At 40.2% G+C, this 18,830-nt stretch overlaps 1 protein-coding gene across 1 annotated transcript in view; it reads left to right on the forward strand.

Moving 5' to 3' along the window:
* Window positions 1–18,830, forward strand: part of LOC131944749 (E3 ubiquitin-protein ligase TRIM9) — a 198,590-nt gene that overhangs the window by 46,462 nt on the left and 133,298 nt on the right. Inside the window, exons 3-4 of the mRNA XM_059305552.1 lie at window positions 1,142–1,237; window positions 3,473–3,706. Coding sequence (XP_059161535.1) covers window positions 1,142–1,237; window positions 3,473–3,706 — 330 coding nt within the window. The remainder of the gene's footprint in view (window positions 1–1,141; window positions 1,238–3,472; window positions 3,707–18,830) is intronic.

An 18,830-nucleotide genomic window follows, 5' to 3' on the forward strand; every position in this document is an offset into this window, starting at 1 on the left:
TAATACATCTATATCTCACTCTTACCCCAACCCACACTCTTACCGCTACACTTCCCTCTAACCCCACCCCTAACCCCACCCACACCATCTCCCTCTAACCCCACCCCTAACTCCACCCACACCATCTCCCCTATACCCAGTCACCCCCAAAACCCTAAAGTAACATTACCCAACCACAATTCATCATTGTTTACTTTGGTTGCGCCAAACTAGCCAGACATTTCCATACCATTTCGATATTTCAACTCAAGGGCGAAAACTCTACATCATCGCCGTCTTTTTAAAACCACATTTTTCTTTTCAACAACACAACTCAGTAAAGCAGACTTGAGTTAGGGGGGTGGGGTGGGGAACCGCACCCAGTGGTAACCTCATTTGCATATGTCATATCCAAACATTAACAACTCGATTAATCACGCGCTAACAAGATGGCCGCCTCCAAATCCTGGCGCTGCCTGCTGTACCCCTGCAGTCCCGGGGACAATTCACGAGAAGTCCCCGGGACATTCAGAGCGATGTCCCGGACCGATATGCTCGTGAGCATAAATCAGACACAGGGGCCTGCCAATATATGCGCCCCAAGATGGCGGCCCGGCTCAAAGGCCCATAAAGTAGGCGCTGGGATAATTGACGCACACGCTATTAAAAGAAAGATTTACAAATCGTTTTTGACAGTTTCGCGAAACGAATGCGAATTTAAAAACTGGATTCTGGAAGAGGGGAGGGATGGTGGACAATGTATGGAGGAGAAATACAACATGGCGGATTTGTTTACAAGCGAGTTAGTAGCTTGACACGATATATTTAAACAGATTCTTAAATAGCAGCTTATGTGCATGATAATGGAGAGTAGATATTGTCTGCTGTTTGTTGACGTTTTTATTTAATTATCGTGATGCGTATTGATTACAATTAAAATGAGCTAACCAAGAACCTATCAATACGTTTTGAACAAATTTCGTAGAAGAGAACTTTACTTTCGACTTGTATGTCATAGTTATATTCACCCGTTTATGCTGTGATATATGCATGAGTTAATATGCTTATGTTGTGATGTGTACACGGGTTGACACCCTAATGTTGTGATGTGTACAAATACTTTAGGTTTTATATCTTAAGTTGTTCCTTTTGTCTGTTTCAGAGCGAACTCTCCCAGAACTTACAGGCTCTGTCTGAGAAAGCTAAATCAGGGACAGAGTTTATACAGAGGTTAAAAAAGATGGCGGACAGTGTTAGTGTAAGTAGACATTTTTTTTTTAAAGACAGAACTTAGCTATACTTAATTGTGTGATTAAATGCATCGAGGGGTGTATATATTTGTGTAGGTGTGTGGGTAGGCGTGTGTTCGTGTGTAGATTAGCGTAGGTGTGTGGGTAGGCGTTGTGTTCGTGTGTAGATTAGCGTAGGTGTGTGGGTAGAATTTCGTGTAGACTAGAATGGGTGTGCGTGTATCGACTAGTGTGTGTAGACTTGTGTGGGTGTGTAGACTAGTGTGTGTGCGTGCGTGTGCAGGCTTGTGTCAGTAGATCTACACAGCACTACCACCTCAGTCACATGACTTTATGTGTGTGTACCCGCCTCAGTCACATGACTGTAGATGTGTGTTGGTGTGTGTGTACCCCAGTAGATCTACACAGCACTACCGCCTCAATCACATGACTGTAGGTGAGCGGCGACAACAACCATCAACACCCATCACAAGCCCAGGTGTAAAATCTCTTTTGATGTCCCCTCATTTATTTTTTATCTGGCATAAAAGTTTTAAAACGAGTAAATTGAAACACCTTCCCCCCCCCCCCTCATTTCTCGACCCCCATCCCCAGTACATACGTAGGTCTGGTTTATTTGAGAGAAAATAGAAATTCTTAGAATCAAAGTGTGTGAACGAAAACCTCATCTACCGCCTACCTTTCTGCTCCGTATCTTCCATCTACGCTAGAACCATTTCAAACACACTTTAATTTCTGCTGGGAGCCACAGGAAAGTTCATTGAATTTATCTCTGATAAACTGCCTTCATCATTATTTTGTACGTGGATCTAAGATATTAAAAAAAAAACACGACCTAGTTATTATTTTCTTTAGATAACATTTTTATTATAGTAATTATCAGTTTTTCCTGTTAAAATTTACACCGATGTTGACAGTAAATGTTTCATATTTCTAATTTTTAATACGTTTTTTGACAAGATTCGATGTAAAAGTTTCTTTGATGGACTTTTGACAAGATTAAATTGAAAAATTATTGGGTAAACTTTTGTCAAGACTGACTGTAAGTTTCTTGATAGACATTTTATCAAAATTCGATGTAAAAGTTTCCTTGTTGAACTTGAGACAAGGTTAAATAGAAAACTTATTGGGTAGACTTTTGTAAAAATTCGATGTAAACGTTTCTTTGATGGACTTTTGAAAAGATTAACTAGAAAACTTATTGGGTAGACTTTTGTCAAGATTCGATGTAAAAGTTTCTTGATAGACATTTTGTCTAGATTGACGGTAAAAGTTACTTTGATAGACTTTTGTCGCCTTGAGAGTGGAGCATGGCACGATCAATATTACGTAGTCCCCTCTCTGATCCAGTCGGCCTGTCCAATTTAATCTCCATTCTGGGGGGTGGGGGGGGGATAAAAATAAAAATACACCGAAATAACCGAACTCTGGAAGCGGATATTTTAAGGAACATTTTGTTTCAAAATAGGGACTGGACTTTTTTTTTTAGCGATTTAAGTTTCATTTCAATGACAGTGTTGAGTTTGAAATTTGATAATAAAAATGGTAACTTCAATTAAGTTTAAAAAAAAAATGCCTGGCTTCGATCAGATGTTGGTCTGATTACAAGACAGCCAAAATAATATAGCATCAAAGTTTGGCTAAAGAGACAACAAAAAATAAAAGAGTAGCTGAAAAAGTAGAACAAAAGATAATACTTTAAAACAGCGCTCGTTTTTTTTAACGGGAAATATTACTAGTATTGAAATATTAGTAAAGATAAACGACAAACAAGCATCCTCTTTCATCCAGAGAATAAAATTACTGATGAATTGGAAAGCGAGCAGGTAACTGTGTAAACAGAAGCCCTTCATCAGTTCTAAAGCCATAGATGGTGGTGTTATATTTAGACCAAGATAACTCGAAACTGTCCGAGTTTAAAAAATATATCGACGAGTCTATTATTTGTTTCAGTGATTACTTGTTTTAGGATATCATAAGCATGACATCTGTCGGCATAGTTATTGTGGATGCCTCCCCTACCCCCTCCACAGTCAACTGTACCTAGTTAATGATTCTTGTGCTGCCCCCCCCCCCCTAACCCCCTACAGGGCAACTGTACTTAGTTAATAATTCTTGTTCTCCCCCCCCCCCTACAGGGCAACTGTACTTAGTTAATAATTCTTGTTCTCTCCCCCCCCCCTACAGGGCAACTGTACTTAGTTAATAATTCTTGTTCTCTCCCCCCCCCCCCCCCCCTACAGGGCAACTGTGCCGAGTTTGAGAAGACGGTGGTCGCCCAGTGTGACGCCCTGATTGAGGTCATCAAACAACGGAAAGCTGAACTCCTGGAGAACGTGGCCGAGGAGAAAGCGCTCAAGGTTCGAACCCTGAAGGAGCAGGTCTCAGACTGCACATCCCTCCTGCAGAGAACCACCGGCCTCCTGCAGTTCTGTATAGAGGTTCTCAAAGAGAGCGACGCCTCCTCTTTCTTGCAGGTAACTCGACTTTTATTTTACCTTACCTCCTCCTTCATTAGATAATTCGACATTTCTCCCCCCCCCCCCCTTTTTCAAGTTATTTCTTTCATTGGTCTTGTATGGTTAGCCAGGGGCGGAGTCACCGTGTGCCCCCGGCAGAACCTCAACCATGGCCGTCGACACAATAATATCACGAGGGATATTTATACTTGCCCCAGTCAGAACCTCATGGCCGTCGACACTATTATCACGAGGGATATTTATACTTGCTTATAGCCATAAGACATTTCAGGGGCCCATAAAATTGGACTGGCCGTTATCTATCACTGTACTAAGTCGTAGAGACTCCAGAGATTGATACTAAATATCTACAGGCATAAAAAACTATCTGGTCTCAGGCATAAAATAAACTATATTTATAGGATAGCAATGTGTAGAAGTTACACCATCATTGTTTTTGTGACAGAAGCCAAGAAAAACATACAACTAGTTATTTTAGAGGATAATCATTTGGTAGAAATACATTTTAAAGCATGCAATTTTACTTTAAAAAAAAATCAAAATAGAGAGAAGTAAAATTATAAAAAATAGAGATCGGTGAGTGACTGGTGTATGCACATGTGTTTATTTACTTGTATGTGTGTGTATGTTTGTGTATGTGTGTATGCGCGTGTGTATATGTGTGTATGCGAGTTGTTAAGGTAGATTTAGTTTATTGATCGGGCCTAAAGCTGAGGAAAGACTGAGGCTTGCACACCGGGCTTCTACAAGACGCGAGTCATCAAAAAGGTTCTACATTCTCAAGTCTAGCCGTCAATCTTCTAGAATCCCTTGTTAGCACTGGAGATGTAGCACTGGCACTGCTGGCACTTGGGGGAGGGGGGGGGGGGAGGTTGGCTTCAGGGGGTGGATTGAAAATGGTTGAGAAGTGAATGGAAAGGGGGGGGGGGTGTGACGGTTAACCGAAAAAAAAAAGAGGAAATAAAAAAAAAGTTTAGAATTTTAAAAGGTTCCTTAAACTAAATGAATATTTTTTGTGTGCTTCCTACGTCTTTGGTTGGTGAATGTATTTTTTGGGCTCTAGCGGGTTCGTGTGTTATTTAAGAAAAAAGTTTTTGGCATTTCCATTTTGGTTATCCTTGTTGGTGTTTCGATGTTACTGAAGTCAAATTTTTATAAAGTCAAGTTATTACATTTTGACTTCGGCATTTCCATTTTGGTTATCGTTGTTATTGTTTAGATGTTACTGAAGTCAAATTTCAAAAAGTCAAGTTATTACATTTTGACTTCGGCATTTCCATTTTGGTTATCGTTGTTATTGTTTAGATGTTACTGAAGTCAAATTTCAAAAAGTCAAGTTATTACATTTTGACTTCGGCATTTCCATTTTGGTTATCGTTGTTAGTGTTTAGATGTTACTGAAGTCAAATTTCAAAAAGTCAAGTTATTACATTTTGACTTCGGCATTACCATTTTGGAAATCGTTGTTGGTATTTAGATGTTACTGAAGTCAAATTTTTATAAAGTCAAGTTATTACATTTTGACTTCGGCATTTCCATTTTGGTTATCGTTGTTATTGTTTAGATGTTACTGAAGTCAAATTTCAAAAAGTCAAGTTATTACATTTTGACTTCGGCATTTCCATTTTGGTTATCGTTGTTAGTGTTTAGATGTTACTGAAGTCAAATTTCAAAAAGTCAAGTTATTACATTTTGACTTCGGCATTACCATTTTGGAAATCGTTGTTGGTATTTAGATGTTACTGAAGTCAAATTTTTATAAAGTCAAGTTATTACATTTTGACTTTGGCATTTCCATTTTGGTTATCGTTGTTAGTGTTTAGATATTACTGAAGTCAAATTTTTATAAAGTCAAGTTATTACGTTTTGACTTGAATGATGGCGAGAGTGTGTTGTGTTTGGTTAGAGATGGCCATGTCTTTAAACTGGCCACATATGGCCTAGTGTGGCCATCCATGGCCATGTCCCCTGGCCGTGTATCAGGCCCACACAGTCACGCCCTGAGTCTGTCCAACCGACCTCTACCCCCGGGGTGGTCGAATTAAAATGTTTCTTAAAGTTAAAAAAAAAACCTCTATGACCGTGTTGAAATGTCTTCAGGCCGTCTTCACGATCTTACGAGTGACGGGACTATGGGACAGCTTCACTGCACACGATCCCGAATCTCGGTTCTATCCCCCACTCCCCCTACAACTCCCTCCTCAGTGCAGCCTGCAGTAACAACCCCCCCCCCCCACATCCAAATATCTGTAGAGCAAATCTCAGTCTCAGGTTAGCGTGTAAACTGCCAGGCAACACAAATGATTTTTATCTTCACCAGACGCCACCCTACGGCTGTAGTAGCTTCTGATCTTTTACACCCCATCCTTTACACCCCATCCTTTACACCCCATACTTTACATCCCATCCTTTACACCCCATCCTTTACATCCCATACTTTACACCCCATCCTTTACATCCCATCTTTACACCCCATCCTTTACACCCCATCCTTTACACCCCATCCTTTACATCCCATCTTTTACACCCCATCCTTTACACCCCATACTTTACATCCCATCCTTTACACCCCATCCTTTACATCCCATCCTTTACATCCCATCCTTTACATCCCATCTTTTACACCCCATCCTTTACACCCCATCCTTTACACCCCATCCTTTACACCCCATCCTTTACATCCCATCTTTTACACCCCATCCTTTACACCCCATCCTTTACATCCCATCCTTTACACCCCATCCTTTACATCCCATCCTTTACACCCCATCCTTTACACCCCATCCTTTACATCCCATCTTTTACACCCCATCCTTTACACCCCATCCTTTACACCCCATCCTTTACACCCCATCCTTTACACCCCATACTTTACATCCCATCCTTTACACCCCATCCTTTACATCCCATCCTTTACACCCCATCCTTTACACCCCATCCTTTACACCCCATACTTTACATCCCATCCTTTACACCCCATCCTTTACACCCCATCCTTTACACCCCATCCTTTACACCCCATCCTTTACACCCCATACTTTACATCCCATCCTTTACATCCCACCTGATCACTTACATCCCATCCTTTACACCCCTTCCTTTATACCCCATCATTAACACCCCATCCTTTATACCCCATTCTTTACACCCCATCTGATCCTTTACATCCATTCTTTACACTCCAATTAATCTTCTACAACATAAATGATCATTTACACCCCAGATGGTCATCTTTTATGATAAATAAGTGAACGTTTATGTGACAGAATTGAAAAGTAGATATTACACACAAACAGAAGTAGATATTAAAACAATATGAAATTGCACACACAAGAGTAGATAAAAAGGATTAAAATATCATATATCAATGTAATTATATCAATCCCCGACCAATAATTGAGTTTAAAAACGACGACACAGTTTGGGAACCGTTACTACGGGGTGTAAACCATTTCCCTACCCACTCCTCTTCTCTCATCAGGGATAATTTTTTCCCTCTTTTCTCTCAATAATCCCCCTGCCATCCCCCTCCCCCTTACTTCTAGCCCGGTTGTGTTTTTTTTTCTCGTTTTGTTCGCAAGTAAAAAAAAAAATCTAGAACCGGTTCGATATTTTTTTTCCCCTTAGGTTTGTAATCATGGCTTTCCTCGAATCTTCAGTGGGAGAGAGCTGATGGTGTGGAATGGCTGTTTTGTGGTTAATAATGAAACGAGAAATGTACTGTACTGTAGCTAGGAACTTCAATGGATGAGAGAGGGAGAGAAAGAGAGAGGGGGGAAGGGGGGGGGGGAGAGGGAGAGAGAGAGAAAGAGAGAGAAAAAAAGCTGATTTTTAAAATAGTTGAATTCCCACGTAAACCAAATGAGGTTTTCCAAAAAGTTGTTTTTTTTTATGCCAGACTGCGGAGTAGGTTTAGGCTTAAAGGGAGATAAGTCAGACAAGGGAAACAAATGTAGGCTAAACCAGATATTCAAATCTATCGGACACAAAAGCATCTTTGATATGATATTCGTGTTTACCTGTTATGAAACTGGGGTTAGGGAATATGTGGTTTGTTTTGACTCCCATTATCTAATGTTCGTCGCGAATGTTCTCTAGTTTTTCCAGTCTCTGTACATCCAAGTGTAGATACGACTTCCAACAAGAGTTTTTAATTGATTCAAGATAGTTTAATACATGTTTGAAATTTTACATTTTATATATACATATATATATATATATATATATATATATATATATATATATATATATATATATATATATATATATATATATATATATATATATAATATATATATATATATATATATATATATATATATATATATATATATATATATATATATATACATATATATATATATATATATATATATATATATATATATATAACGGCCTAAATACAGAAGTTACCGAAATGCATATTTGCTTGTCCTTTAATCTCTGGTCCAGTAATTGGTGAAAGCGCAATCAGCAAGTTGCCGTAAAACAAATAATCGATTATCGATTGGACTCGAGCGTAGAATGGTCCATGCAATGCTGCCCTGTGGTTTGATTTTATCTGCTCAGTACATGGGCATGGCAGGGCACATTTCAACACAGAATCAATAGTTCATTATTAGACCAGACCGATAGGACATTGTAACACGTAATCGATAGGTCATTACTATTACTAGACGAGATCGTTAGGTCATGGTAATATGAAATCAACAGGTCATTACAAGACTAAACTAAAAGGTCATTTCTAAACTAAACCAATAGGTTATTACTAGACCAAATCAATAGGTCATCACAAGACAAAAACTAATAAGTCATTATCCCATAACACTAACCCTAACATCACTGTCTCCATTAATTCAGCACTAAGCATTTATAACCGCCTCCATTAACTCCACATTAAGGCACTACAACATCCCCCCCCTCTTGACACAACAATCAGCCATTACCTCCCTCCCCAACACAACACAACACCAGGCCATTAAAGTAAAAACAAAGCCAGCCTTCGATGTGTTAACAAAGCCGTAACGTTCCGTCAGTTTGAAATCAAACAGGAGTTGTTTGTTTACATTTGAAAACGTGCGGTTTAGAGATCAAAGGCCGGATCATTAATAAGGTCAAGTTGTGGATGTTCTGAGGGGGGAGGGGGAGGGATAGTATGTTTGTTGCAGGTTGCTTGATGGCACCAACATGTGCAAGCAGTGATGTATTATGTCATTTACCAACAAATATACCTGCAGTTATATATCCCACCTATTAAATATCACAATCGTTAAGTACAATTAATCATACAGAAACTACGCAAAACACCAATTATACACCAAGCAAGTATCACCACTCATACACCACCAATCATACACCACCAATCATCCCAATTAAAGTACCAAATCAATGTAAAATCTCAGCCTTTGAACACCCGACTTATCCGCCTCAATAATTTCTCCATATTTCCATTGTTCTAAAGACCAGCTATTAAATTTCTTACTTTCTTCATTTCCAATCACGCTCAACCGATTGACAAAAAAATTTCTTAAGAAAATCCCCCAGGCTTTCATCACGTAGATTCAGTTCTGAAAAAAATCGAATCTTTAAACTTCCAACTTGCTAAAAAAAAATTTAATTGTTCGAGTGAAGAGACGTTTGCGTTTAAGTCAACATCAATAGAGCGTGACGCGCTGATTTTCCGCGTGAGTGATTGGACACGGTTCGAATCTCCCCGGCTGATGGATGATGTGAAACTCACGAAAGCAATCAAGTCCACTTTATTTGTGGTGATGTTTCAGTCGCTGATGTTATTGTCTTAGGTGGGGGATGGAGCGTTAGATAAAAAAAAACTTAGCTTGCTGTACAGTAGGTGTCGGCTCTTTGGAGCATGAATAAGTTATGTCTTTGTTGAGATCGTCAGCTCTGGGAGGTTTTCTGGTGAGATCAGAACTTACTCGGGTTAAAGGTTACACGGTCAGTAAACGTTAAGCAAGAACAGGTTGGGTTAGGGTTGGGTTTAGGTTGGGTTAGGGTTGGGTTTAAAATGAGATGAAAAGTTCGAGCTCGGTCGGGTGACATCATCTCACATAACAAGTAGCACATCATCCCACCTAAAAAATAGCACATCATCACACCTAACAAATAGCACATCATCACACCTAACAAATAGCACATCATCACACCTAACAAATAGCACATCATCACACCTAACAAATAGCACATCATCACACCTAACAAATAGCACATCATCACACTTAACAAATAGCACATCATCACACCTAACAAATAGCACATCATCACACCTAAAAAGTAGCACATCATCACACCTAACAAATAGCACATCATCACACCTAACAAATAGCACATCATCACACCTAACAAATAGCACATCATCACACCTAAAAAGTAGCACATCATCCCACCTAACAAATAGCACATCATCACACCTAACAAATAAAACATTATCTCACATCAGCAACAAAACAACATCAAAACTTACAATACATCAACAACCAAACAAAATAAAACCCCACAACAACCACAATACAACCAACACCAATCTGTTATTTACCCCTCCCCTACCCCAGCCCCCACCCATCACATCATCCCATCCAAAAATATATTTCCCTCACCAAATCCCCTACAAGATTAACAAACCCCATAGCCCTCTGTGTGTGAAATCTACTCACCAGTCCATTCATGGCCGCCCTCCGAACGTTTTACATACATAACCTCGCCCGGCGCACGTCAATAGAAAACTCTGTATATAAATGATGTATTGATGGGGCATAACCGCCTCTCGGTATCGAAGGGACGTAATCACCCCTCCCCTTGCTTCTACTCTCGGTGTAGTCTTTCTATAGCCTCCCCTTTCACCTTGACGCATTGATTTTCATCTCGACCCACCAGAGATGGTACTCGTTTTCAGCACCGTCAACTTCCATTTTTTTTTTTACTTCACTTTAAGATCGCGTTTCTTAGGTCTAAGATCGCGTTGAGATTACGAGATTTCGACACCAGAAAACGGGATATCGCGAGATCACACAACGAGATTACGGTATCGTGGTAAAAATCTCACGGGCAACGATACGATTCCAGCTTCTATTTTCCCACAAAATAAAACGATCTACGGTTTATTCTGGAGCGTTTTCTCTTCGATAAGGTCTTGAAAACGGATGTGGTTTTTGCTCTTAGCAGCTCGTACTCAGCAAATATGTATTTTTTGAAGTTTTCCTATAGTATATTGAAACTGAAATGTTTCTATTGATTTTCAAATAAATTCTCAGGATTTTTTTTTCTTACTGGCTAAACTGCAACATAAATTCGAGAAACTTTAAATATTTTATAAGTATTTTACGAGCTTTTTTAATCAGAATTTAAGCCCGGATTAAAATAATTTCCCAGCGTGCCTCACCCCCGCCCCCTCCCATAGACATCCATTTACATACCGACTTGCTATCCGCCGTAACATTAGTTTATTTTTTAAAGAAGTAACTTATCGTTTTCACGGCTTTCAAATTAAAATGAATACTGTGACATATCTTTTCCAAGACCACTGACTTACATATGCGCTACCACTGACTTACCTGGACAAAACCACTGACTTACCTGGACACAACCACCGACTTACCTGGACAAAACCACTGACTTACCTGTACACACCACTGACTTAGCTGGACACAACCACTGACTTACCTTGACACAACCACTGACTTACCTGTACACAACCACTGACTTACCTGGACAAAACCACTGACTTACCTGGACACAACCACCGACTTACCTGGACAAAACCACTGACTTACCTGGACAAAACCACTGACTTACCTAGACAAAACCACTGACTTACCTGGACAAAACCACTGACTTACCTAGACAAAACCACTGACTTACCTGGACAAAACCACTGACTTACCTAGACAAAACCACTGACTTACCTGGACAAAACCACTGACTTACCTGGACAAAACCACTGACTTACCTGGACACAACCACCGACTTACCTGGACAAAACCACTGACTTACCTGGACAAAACCACTGACTTACCTGGACACAACCACTGACTTACCTGGACAAAACCACTGACTTACCTGGACAAAACCACTGACTTACCTGGACAAAACCACTGAATTACCTGGACACAACCACTGACTTACCTGGACACAACCACTGACTTACCTGGACACAACCACTGACTTACCTGTACACAACCACTGACTTACCTGGACAAAACCACCGACTTACCTGTACACAACCACTGACTTACCTGTGCAATACCACTGATTTACCTGTGCACTACCACTGATTTACCTGACCGTTACGTCATCAATCACTGACGCGAGAGCCGCTAATAAAAAAAGAGGTGACGGGATTTAATCTAAGCGGGAATAAACTCAGCTCACATCATTTTTTATCTCTAGTATCTTGATAGATAGCGGTAGATAGCAGGTCCAGATCATCCATCTTAACAACACTCCGACCGTTTTTAGCTCACACGTCAACATTTGTCGAGACTTAGGTGCTCACGTACCGTGGTCTAAGTGGTGGATGGATAGTTGTTCTGTTGGGGAAATGTTTGGGGCAGTTTAAATAGTCGATGGATAGTTGTCCTAATGTGGAAATGTTTGGGGAGTCTAAGTGGTCGATGGATAGTTGTCCTAATGTGGAAATGTTTGGGGAGTCTAAGTGGTCGATGGATAGTTGTCCTAATGGGGAAATGTTTGGGACAGTCTAAGAGTTTGAGCTTATTGTAATGTCCTGAAGTGGATCAGTCGAAGTCCCCAGACGGACTAGTAAATGTCCTATACAGGACTTGTTAAAGCCCCTTATTTTTTTAAACTACATAAGTGTATTACCAGAGACAGACAGACATAAGCTCACAAAGCTATGAATAAGCTCCAGACCATGTTTTATATTTCTTAGTTATGGCTCACAACAAAGGCATGGTGAGATATTCACTGAATGGAGGTATAAAAAAACGCTGTTTGCCTCTAAGGGTTTCATCTAAATATGACTTTACTGCCAGATACCAGAATCACTTTCATCTATTTTTGGCAACCAGTCACCAGGCAAACAATAACAATAAACACGTTCAAGTGTTATAGCAATGCAGGCTTAATAAAAACGTGCACAAAACTTGGTTTGTTTTATGCTTTTCGTTGGGTGAAATTATTTCTGTTTGCTGCCGACTCCACGATTTATGTGCATCGTGTTGTCTGGTTTTCCTCACTTGGGGAAAAATACTTTTGAGAAAATTCATAGGATTGACAGAAATTCACTTTTTAAAAAAAATAAAGGACCTTTGACTATCGTGTTTTTTTTCTTCTCCTTGCTGTTTCCGGTCTGAGGCTACTAATCAGCAGACGTGGACATTAATGAGCCCGTAAAACATCGCCCGCCCCACCCTGACAACTCCCAGACCCCCACCCCACCCAACTAGCGGACCATCCCGACACATCTTCCTTTGATTTAACCCCACCACTGACAACTTCCCCACCGGCCGGGACCGGTCTTGTTTACGGCTCTGCCGGTCGTGAGTTTAGTCTCGGCTACCTTATACCAAAATGGCGACGCCGTTAACCGGCAGACCCCCCCCCCCCCCCCCCCCCAATAAAACAGAACCGTGTCATTTAGCGCAATAACTCGCGATAGACGTGGACTTAACAGCAGTGATAAACGTCAACTGGAAATATGTAGCCGGTCTGCCGGCTCCATCGTTTAGTATCCCCGACCTTGTATTCTTTCATCAATCTTAGACGCCGGCCACGATTTTGTCCTCTCAGCATTTAAAAAAAATCCTTTCATGTTTTGCCTCAACCACTTGTCAGGAATGAATTATAAATTAATTAATTTTTTAACGCAAACGGCTAAACTTGAAGTAGTCATCAATTTTAAACGGCGGCTCCACTTTAATTTTTTTTTAAACGCCAATCGTGAAATAGGTTCAAGGGTACTGGCTAAGCTCCAAATATCTTTCCATAAGAAAAAAAACGGGTTATGTAAAAGACATAAAAACGATCGCAAAATTAAACCAAATTGTCTCTAGGAAATACCTACACGACGAAATCCCCAGCCCTGTAACGTAAACACACCTACATTTCGGAGTGCAGGAATACTATTTCTGTTAGAACGGTTCGCGTATTCCGATGGCCTGTACGAATGCGCACCCCTGCCAATGAAAGCTATTAAGGTAGATCAAGGATAGCTACGATATATCTCTTACACTGTCATTTTCGCTCCAGTTTTTTTATAAAGCAATTTTTTCGCGAGTAAAATCGTGTTGGTTTTGGCACGGGCCAGCTACTCGTGTGAAGGCTCCACACAAGATGGATTACCTCCCTCTCTCACCACATAATTGCATCATCTAGTATTTTCCTGCAAATATTTTTTTTCCCCTTGAACTGAATATACAACAGCGAATAGATTGAACTAGCACAAAAAGAAAAACAATTAGTTTACAATGCTTTAGTTTAATTGTTATTGTTCGCAATAAATCCTTTTTTTTTTGCTGAGCTATCTAGTGTCAGGTTTAATTTCCTACTTGAAGCATATATTCCAAGCTTATTGTCTAGATGACAAGGATTTTCATAGCAATACAATAAACGTGTATTTATTTTTTTACGTGATATTTATGATTTATGTATCTCATACAATATTAGCCTAGCTCCAAATCACTCAAATAATACACCTACATCCAAATCACTCAAACATTATACCTAACGTCGAATCTCTCAAACATTATACCTAACGTCGAATCACTCAAATATTGTACCTAGATCCAAATCACTCAAATATTACACATAGTTCCAAATCACTCAAATATTAAACCTAGCGGCGAATCACTCAAATATTAGCGAGCTTTTAAATCATTCTAGTATCTTCAAGTCACCCAAAATATTAAAAAAAAAACACTTAAAAAACCCACTCATTAAACTTGAAATCACCCAAAACATAAACACGCCACCAATACAGAAATAGACACAAAGATTTCATTGAACGCACGTGTTAACGCACTATAAATAAACCAACACTGATGGTACAAAGAAGAGTATGGGAAATTCCAAAATCAAGGAAATAATCGACATTCCAACGCCGCACCCCTTACTAAATATACTTTTACCCCCCCCCCCCCCCCCTTCTAGTTAATGTCCTATAAAGGGATATTTAAAGGCCTTATTTTTAAAAAAAATATTGTTAGATTCTATTGGTCGGTCACATCACGTGGTTTTACTGCTTGTTGTCTTGGTATGGGTGTTTTAATTATCGGGTGAGGTCGTTTTGCAGCTGGTTTATACAATATATTTTTTAGAGCAAGCTCTGGATAACTAAGGATTCGGCTTTGTTGTTATAATATATCTTTCACAACGTGGTAGCAAGGGATTTATTTTTAGATAATTGTTTCAGTGGGTTTATGTGAGGATCAAAATGTTTGGCAAGATCTGGAGAAGACATGGGCGTTCTTTGGTTTTGGGGGGAGGGGGGGGGGGGATGGCGACATACGTCGCCTGAACTTATTCAGTGTAAGATTGTGTGCATGCCGAGTGCAGGGTATTGAGAGTGGGGGGGGGGGGGGTGATAAGCCCGGATGTGTGCCTTGAATACATGGGCCAGACATTTCACTTTACGATCAATATAAGTTGTAGCTTTAGAAAACCGCGATCTTTATTTTCTTGGAGAATATCTTAAGTTTACATTCCTTTAAACATTTTGTCTTGCAAACAGTCGTTTATGTCCAGTGGTGCGTTCGTTGTGGTTTGATCCTAGTGGTGCATGCACAGCGGTGCGGCTTGTGGTGCTGCGGTCTGTAGTGTGCAACATCCCCGCAGTGAACGCACTAACACATTTATCTGCGGTGCCAGCTTACTTAGTCTGGTCTCAATTCTATGGGGAGGTGAAGCTCCTTCAACATGAACAAATGCAGACATACATTCTTTACAACAGACACAAGAGTTCTGAATGCGTATTCGATTCTTTCTATAATCGTACAGTCGATTTCACGTATCGATGCATATAAAACCCGATACCTCTCTGACCCCTAAGTGGTTTAAAGTGTAGAACAACATTCTTGGCGAGTCCAGAAATAGAAATATATGAATCGTATAAATATCTGGGATACACATAAATGTTAACTAAACAGGCGTTGCCTAGCAACCACAATGTGTTACCATTTGAACCAACCAACTCCTACATCAGAGAAGCAGGTTCAGCAAAGTGTGACCCACACCTCGCCCATCCATATCGATCTTGTATCATCTTGTATCATCTTGTATCAATCTTGAATCAATCTTGAATCAAACTTGTATCAACCTTGTGTCAATCTTGACGCTCTCTGCAAGTAACATTCACTGCACCGTGATACACCCAGTGTGATTTCTTCAATAACTTGATGTATATAGTCTATACCTGTTGTTTAATTGGTCCAGTAGTTTGATGAGACTTTGAAAATTTGGTAGAGTTTAGGTACCCGACACTATCTTAATACATGTGACCAAGTATATGGAACTTTAATAATTTGGAATGTGGATTCATTTTTCCAATAAATAGAGAAAGCATTCCGTAGAGACTATTTTATCCCCATATAACTAGCAAGTATGTTACACAAACGGCGGTTAGCAAGTACATTATACAAACTCTGTTTAGCAAGCACGTTATACAAACGCCAATTAGCAAGTATGTTATACAAACGCCGGTTAGCAAGTATGCTAAATATACGCTGGCTTTGTTATAAAGCCTTCAATCTTTATTTAAATCGCTCGTATTGTCCTTAGGGTTAATAGTTTAATTATAGGATACACATGTATGTCCCGGGACTCCCAGTGCATGATGGGTAAAACATGCATATACATTATAGATCCATTTTCTATAAGCTTGTGTTTGAGAGGCCCCCATTATTCAAAGTTACCAGCGTAAAACACATTGTTTAGAGGATACGATAGCAATTTGGTCTGTCGAGGGCAAAGTTGAACACAATAGGAATCGTTAGGCAAATAGACGTGAACAGAGGAGAACAGCCAAGTGTAGATCAATAGGCTTAACGCTAGATGTGGCTGACGGAACGGTCGAGTACGTATTTGCTATAGGCCAGGGATGGCCAGACAATAGCTCTTGTTGTCCCGTCCCCCCCCCCCCCCGGGGGAGGGGTGGGAGCTGATCATAGACATGGTTTCATAATGGGGCCGAGCGGGGAGGTAATTGGGACGAACATTACGGGTGCTCGCGGAGTTCGGTTTGTTGAGACCGGAAGTGTTCGAACCGTCCCATGAGGCCAGTGGTCAGTTGACGGATATGGAACTGTCCGTCAATCTCTGGTGCCAGAAGCGGCGTACATGCCGGATGTGAGGTTATGATTTGCATGCGGCAGACAGATAATCAGGAAATCCGGTCTTGCTCCCAAACACTGAGCTATTTTGGTTTAGAAATTTTAGCTTTTCTTTCCTTCTAATATTTATCTATACATAGAGGATACTTCAGGGGACATGAAATGTCTGTCTCTTTCTCGTAAAAAAAAAAACTTTAAGCAAATAAATGTATTAAACGTCATTACTATTATTTTATTTTAAGACGTGTTTGCTTGTTCAAAATAAACAAACCCAAACATACAAATTCTCATTCAAGATGTACAATGACCACGATCGTGTCTACTTTTCCCGGTACCTTTCCTCTTTCTTTCTCTCCCTACCCCCCCCCCCTCCCCTCCCCCGTTATTTAATTTGTTGGTTATCCTGCCTGCGAAAAGGGACGTCACTGTTACATAACAGACCCCGACTTGCCTACACCCGCTCAGGTTCCTGTCCGTCGGTCTAGATCTGCCCTAGCCCAGGTGACAGGTTAATGTCTAAACGTCTGGGACTATCAGGCCCTGCCAGGCCGATGATGCCCTTATCACGCGGCAACGTCGGGCTCAGTCTCTGATTGGTCAGACCCACTTCCGGTACCATCTACAATCACATTTCAAACACCTGCACAGTCACGAGTACCAGGGTGAGTTATCAAAAGCTGAAGTCTAGTTTTGTGTGAGTTATCAAAAGCTGAAGTCTAGTTTTGTGTGAGTTATCAAAAGCTGAAGTCTAGTTTTGGGTCAGTTGTTAAAGTTGAAATCTAGTATTAGATGAGTTATCAAAATGCATTAGTAATCTTGTCATAGCGCGTACGAAACATACATTACGTCAAGTGTAGCTCTAATACAAAGCAAGTTTTGACAACATCCTAAAGCGATTAAAATAAACATCAGGATATGAAACTAGCTCTCAAACAAAGGAAACAAAATTAATTTTCACAAAAATAACTTAATTGAAAGAAGATATTTTTAAGCATTTCAAAATAAAATCTAAAACGAGAACAAATTTATCGTAGACCGATTGGATGCGCATTGTGCAAACCTCATGGCTAGGCGTTATTGAAATACGATACGGTAAAACATCGAAGAATTGTAACAATCAAACAGAGCCAGTTTTTAGCATCGGCATTCGATTCTACAGGTTCAAATATGTTATCAATATTAACTATAGAACAAGTAAGTCAATCTCTTATTATTTTTTTAAAAGAAACAGCTTAATACATTTACATATAGAAATTGTGAAATATTTTTAAAAAATCGTTGATACACAAATGGTTCCCGGTTCCCATGAGTTGAGAGTCCCTGGCTTGTCTATTTTCGTCTATGCACAGATTATCAGAATTCCAGCTTCGATTCCAGACTTTTCCCTTCAAGCCCAGCAAATTGCCAATCACTGTTTGTGGAATCCTGTTGATGCTCTCAGGCTGGCCCCGTGTTAAGGAGACGCTATCAAAATAGCTGTAGACACACGCTCACACAGACCCCACTCACGCACACACACACACACGCACGCACATAACGACACACACAAACACACACACACTAGACGGGGACTATCACGGCGCTTATAGGCCAGGGGACAAATTGTTGGACGGGAATAAATACAAGGGGGGGGGGACATTTTAGACGCGAATAAATACCAAAAAAGGGGGGGGGGACCTTTTAGACGGATATAAATACTAGAAGGGGACTTTTTTTTTAGACAATAGGGTGGGTGGGGAGGGGGACTTTTTACACGGGGATAAATACAAGAGTGGGACTTTTTAGAAGGGAAGAAATACAAGAGAGGGACTTTTTAGAAG

This window comes from Physella acuta, unplaced genomic scaffold, assembly GCF_028476545.2.
Source record: "Physella acuta isolate Inbredline_101_S28 unplaced genomic scaffold, ASM2847654v3 ptg000507l, whole genome shotgun sequence".
Taxonomy (NCBI): Eukaryota; Metazoa; Mollusca; class Gastropoda; family Physidae; genus Physella; species Physella acuta.